The 6,000-nt window shown below is 42.2% G+C and overlaps 1 protein-coding gene across 4 annotated transcripts in view; it reads right to left on the bottom strand.

Annotated features, from left to right (window-relative positions):
* The window catches only part of MICAL2 (microtubule associated monooxygenase, calponin and LIM domain containing 2), a 229,247-nt gene continuing 223,247 nt past the window's right edge, over positions 1–6,000 (bottom strand). For all 4 annotated transcript variants that reach the window (XM_070491125.1, XM_070491126.1, XM_070491127.1 and 1 more), the window contains one exon: positions 1–3,849. In XM_070491125.1, coding sequence (XP_070347226.1) covers positions 3,665–3,849 — 185 coding nt within the window. In that variant the 3' untranslated portion in view covers positions 1–3,664. The remainder of the gene's footprint in view (positions 3,850–6,000) is intronic.

Below are 6,000 nucleotides of genomic sequence, written 5' to 3'. Positions count from 1 at the left end.
TGTTTTGATGCCTTAGACACAAAAGCATTTATTTTTGGTTCATTTCAGTATTTATAGCAGTGCACATGTAACACATTTCAATCCACATGAATAGTTGCCAATTGTTGGAGCAAATTAATCTTTTACAAGCTACTCAGCGGTGAGGTTAGAAGATAAACAGTCGGTGAAATAGCGCACGCTCCCCTTACGTGAACTTTCTTGTTACAATAAACTCCCACATTTGAGATCACCACATCCGATGACTGCCCCTCACCATTCTTGTGGCAGCCCCACTGCCCCCTGCCACCTCTGCCTGCTGAGGGACTTCTCTGATCAGCCACCTGGGTGGGACACGCTGCCATTTTCAGTTTGGAAGGAAAAACCTGTAAATCTGCTTCCTGGGAAGACAGACATTGCTGAATTGTCAATTGCCTCCAGAATGCAGAAAACATCAATTTCATTGCAGCTCATCAGAGCTGGAAACACCTGCCACTTCCTTTCTCAGCTGCAATTAACATGCTGCATCTCAGCATTGATTGAGTCCAAGCAGCCTGACGCTGCCAACGTCAAGGTTTAAATGAAACAGTACAACCTGATGTTATTTTTCACAGTTTTAGAAACACGAACTTATTCATGTTTTTATTGCCAAAGAGGCACTACAATACTTGGGGCTCTAAGTCTTTATGTGTGAAACAAACGTGAGCAGAATAGGTTGATGCTTATAATAAAAATAGTTCTTTGTATTTCTTTGGCAGTGATCCTTTTTTATCTTTGTACTTATTTGTGGGTGGAGGAATACTATTCTTTCTGTAGCCCAGCACCTAACACAGGGTTGCAGAACCCCACGGGTATTCGGAGAATGTTTATTAAACAAATAAATGAATGGTTTGGGACAGCAAGCTTCACAACTGTCCCCTTGGTCCAACCTGTGTAAAATTCTGAGCTTATAACTATCATGAGCCCTTTGGTTTAACTTAGAAGCTGTGTGAGACCGACTATGAAATATGTCCTGGGACTGGATGGGGCTTCTTGTCTTGTTCAGAGTCCTAAATTGTTCAGCCTTGACCACAAGTGTTCTTTTATGGGACAGTGAAGGTTCTGTTTTCATCGTAATCCTACTCACATTGCATACAAAGAAACTGTCTTCAAAATGTACAATATTTTACATTTTGAGGGTCTTAGAACATTCTCTGTTGTGAATGAGGAATGAAATCATTTAAAATAGCTCAACAGCCACAATATTTGTGTCTCTCTGGAAATGATCATTGAGATGACTTTTATGTACTAGTAAAACTGAAAGCCAGGATAAGTAGAAGGCTGGTATGAGGTTAATGTTTTAACTTGGCCAGGTGAGACTCAGTCTTAAACCAGAGAACATAGTCTTTGGGAAAGGAAGTGAACAAATTCTTCTCTCATCTATTAACAGAATACTAGGGCAAAGAACCACCTTCTTTCTTGGCCCTTTCGGGAGAATCTTTCTTTTAGATGGAAAGAGAACAAATTAAACTAAGTGGCAATTAATTCTTTTGTACAGTAGCAACCCAGACACTGCACATTTGAGCATCATCTGTTAAATGTATGCAAGCCCCAAATAATGCACTTGTATATAACAGACAGAAAAGACTGGACTTGACTATTTCTACATATTCTAGAATAAAAACAAGTTCTATATCTCTTTCTTAAAGTGAGTTAACATTCCTGAGCATCTGTAGTCTTATCTCTAAATGCCTGTTTGCTGAAAACATTAATGTTGACAATCTGCATAAACCTTTAATACTATACAACCCACTGTCCCAAACATCTGGGTTATTTGAATGATAAATAGCTTATATACTAATACCTTAGTGCTAACAAGTCTTCTCCAAATTATAACACAGGAGAACTAGAATTATGAGGAAACCATATTAGCAATTTCCACTAAATATACAAATAAATAAAAATAGATAAATAGCCATAAGTGGCACAGTTTTCAGAGATAGATAGACAGATGGAAAGATACCTGTACATATTTCCTAATAACAGAATCCAGGCACTAGAAGACCTGATTCTTAAAAAAAAAAGAAAAGAAAAGAAGAAAGGAAAAGAAAAAAACCCTCCAACCTTCAGAACTTGGTATACCATGGAAAGGCTGCATTTTAATACCACCCAAAACGCTGGCTGACTCAGGAAATCCAGTCACACTTGTAATTTCTGGCTTGTCAGCTGGCCAGATTGGTGTGCACAGAAGCATCTCAGACAAGAGTGGTTCATGGGTGAACTTCGATTGAGGAAAGTTAGGTCTCCCGTCAGAGCCAACTGTGGCAAAGCACCTTTTGTCCAATGACACATTGAAACACACGCAGAAATGAGAGAGGCCAGACATCCAACAAAGACTTCTACAGTCTGCCTCTCGTCAACAACAGACTGAATCTCCCAAGAATCCTGTTAAAGGAAAACAGTCAAATACTTTATGACAACAGATCGCCATTTAAAATCTTCTCTTTGGTTCCCACATGAACCATCAAAACATCCCAGGAATTCCACGTCAGTGCACAAACTCCAGCTCCCAGCTCTCCTTTCACATTGAAAACGTCATAGAAAAAAAAACAAACAACTGTGACCCAATTTGGGATTTAGTAAATGGGGTCACTGTACTCGGCTCCACCTTGGAGTCAGAAGTGGTTTGTCCTTGTCCTGTGGAGTTCCTGAGCAATCCCTGGAGACAGTCCCAGAGACACATCTCTGTTTGGACCTGAGAAGACCACCAGTGAAGCGTTTCTGGCCTTGGATCACTAGTGTGTTCGGTTTTAACAGCAGCACCATCCTCACCAATATTTTATCAACAAATGAAAGAGTTTCCCTTTTTGCCATTACCAACAGTTATAAAAAGGCACTTCAAAATTATTCATTTCCTAAAAATGCTTTTCAGTATGTTCCAGGGGCCATAAGGACAGTGCTCTGAGAACATAAGCTTTTCTAAACCGACAGTATTTGGTGAAAATGAACAATTCTGCTGGTATGAAGTTAGTTTTATTTCCCTTATTCTTTCTTTCTTCTTTTTATTTTGATAAAATTAAGGCTCAAATGTTCTATTAAACTCTCATTGCTTATGTATATTATATTAAGGCTTATAAATACACCTGGTAAATTAAATTCACCCTGGATTGAATTAACACCTGCTATATGAGTTATTTGCTTTATGTAATCAGTAATCTCAAGGTTTCTCCGCTTTCTCTGGAAACACAATTTAAATATTAACCTAATCTTTAAACTGCTGCTGCTTCTTTGTGACATTTGGAAACCGATCATCCATGCAAAAAAGGCAAATACGGATATACTAATGAAAAGGCGGCTTCTTAAAATCTTACAATGTGTAACTTAATGAATTGGGAGGATAAATGATAAAAGCAGCAGGAAAGTCCATCTTTGTGTTACTTTCTAGGGAAAACAATGTTGGTCATCTGCCAAGGTCATCTCAAGTCCAAGAAACCTGCTGAAGTTGACTGCCAATTTCAAGAGTCTTTGATCTCTGGAAGGATCTTGGGCAGCTGTAGTACATATAAGAGAATTTTAATTAAAAAAAAATTGCAGTATGGTATAACTTAAGTTCCCAGTGTGACAAATCCTGCAAGAGGAACTCGAGTGTGTGAGGTGCGCTGGCCTGCTGGGTCCTCTGCTTGCTTCGAGGGAGGAGCCTCAGGTCTTCTCACGTCCTGCTCAGCTGATAGCCCCTGGAGAATACGAAGCTTTCAAAGTGCTGGTCTTCAGCCCTTTCTTTGATGCGTTGTTCCTCTAAGGAATCCACGAGTTTGTTCCTTTGCTCAATCACTTGCATCATCTCGGTGAATATTTCTTGCTCCTCACTGAGATCCTTCTCATCTTTCTGGCTCTCTAAAGAGAAAAAGAAAAACATTGGGCCTCAGGTAAGATTTGGCCCCAGGGGAGCTCTTGGCAAGGGCATTCTTGACTGCTCTGGACTTATGCTGCCCTTTCATTTCCATGGAGAAAACAAGGAAGTGAATTTAACACCAGGGAACCACCCTCCAAGCCGCAGATTAGAAAGCTGGGTGCTTTGTGCTGCAGTCAGCTGTCTCCATCTGGAGAATAGACATAAAGCAACAGGGAAAAGCCTTTTGTGAGAAAAAGTGAATACCAGCCAAGCCCCACCAGGTCCCCCAACATCCCCTCCCCCGCAAAAAGAAACCAACAAAACAAGGAAAGCAAGTTTTCCATAAACATGTCTGAGCTACAGCAAGGAAACCTGTGAGAAAAGTTTCAAAGTAAACCGTCTGCATCAGTGGCTACTATCTCGATGACGAGAAGCCTTTTTTCAGTGGCAGTTAATGACAAATTGCAGCCCTTTGGGTAGAGACCAGGCAGAAGCAAAGCGAGGCTGTGGCTGGCCAATGGGAGGATGTTTCCAGACTGTGACAACACTTTTCCCTTTCCCCCTTCTGAGTACACAAGCTTCTTCCCAATTGGCCTGAGGCATGTGCTTACCTGGGGGAAGCGAGATTGTTATAAAAGAAAGAGAAAGGGTAAGAAACAGGGAATAATGAATTTCGGATACTGAAAATAGGATTTTAAAGCCAGAGTTAAGTCTTATCCACCAGATTATTGCCTTGGGAGAGCCTTGTCTAAACTCCTTTAGCCCCTTGCATTGAACACACCGGGCACAGGGCCGTGAGCCCATCCCGGAGCAGAGAAGTTGCCACGGTATTTCATATCAGGCTTCGATCTGAAGTCGGGTCAGGAAGAAGGCACGTGTGACAAAAGATAAATAAAGGAGCACCGTTTCCTTGGTACCTCATGTTTTATGGGAGGGAGAAGACAGAGACAGGCGAAGCAGAAGGTGAGAGCCCTGGGCACCAGTCTTCCAGCCTCGGAAGCCCCCAGTGGAGAAGGAAATGTCATATTATTTGACAGGAACAGTGGGGACCCAAGAACTCCTGTCCTGCCCCTTGTTGGGAACTCTGGGAAGAAGCCAGCTGGAAGGGCGCCCTATGTATAAACACGAGGCAGTACTTCATGCTGGGCAGAGAAGAAGGGTCTGAGTGTGGCTCCCGACATCTCCATCTGCTGTGCGTGGCACACACAGGTGGAGCCTAGATGTGCCCACTTGCCCCAGAGCTGCCAAAGGTAGCTGGCCATGGGCCTGCCGTGGGGCTCCCCCATGATGAGGAGTGAAGCGGCTTCACAGTGGAAACTGTCTGGCCAAGCAGAATGGAGGATGTGCTGAGGAGAGGCTGAGTGAGCCAGGGAAGGCCACCAGGCTCCAAGCACGCCGAGAGAATGGCTAGGCTATGGAGCACACCGGCCGCACACCTTAGCTGCAAATGCCAGCAGAGAGAGCAGCAGCCGGATGATGGAAGACAGCTGTGTGGGGTCTCAGTGAGTCAGAGCAACCCACACAGGTTCCTAAGGCTGTGAGGTCACACAGACCTGCCTTTCCCCATCGCCTGGCAGTCACCTTAGGGAGAAAAGCAGAACGAAGGGGCAGCCATCTGCAAGACTGAATATTTTCATCCCAAAGAGACTGAGCATTTCCTATAGGGACTGTTTAAATTATTGCATCAGACTGAGTTTACCAGAGAGGGATAAATAAAGTTCCTTTCCTTTTGTCTTTTTCCTTACTAACTAATAGGATGAAGCTTTCATGGAAGATGAGCTCAGGTACAGATAAAATAAAGAAGCTACATTTGTGGGCTTTTTTCTTTTTTTGTACACCTGAGAGGAGTGAGAAGAAGCATGAGCATCATTTCTTAGTAAGAATTTTTTTTAAAAGAATCAAAGGTGGCTACTGGAGTCTTTGGTGGTATTTGTTTTACCATGCTGAAACTCAGCAAATGTAAAATTTTTATCAGATGTATAAATCAGATATTAGTTATATACTATGGTTTGTTAAATTAGGTATACTCCAGTATTGTGCTCCATATTTCATAATTAACACAGAAAAAGAATTCCTTTCTCACTTTCAGCTTGTTGCAAATCGACCCATCTCAGCTCCTTCTGACAAAAAAAAAAGACTTTTATCTGTTCTAT

Source organism: Equus asinus, chromosome 20, assembly GCF_041296235.1.
Source record: "Equus asinus isolate D_3611 breed Donkey chromosome 20, EquAss-T2T_v2, whole genome shotgun sequence".
Lineage (NCBI taxonomy): Eukaryota > Metazoa > Chordata > Mammalia > Perissodactyla > Equidae > Equus > Equus asinus.
Note: the sequence above shows the minus strand (reverse complement) of the source record. Positions and strands in the feature narration are given on the sequence as shown.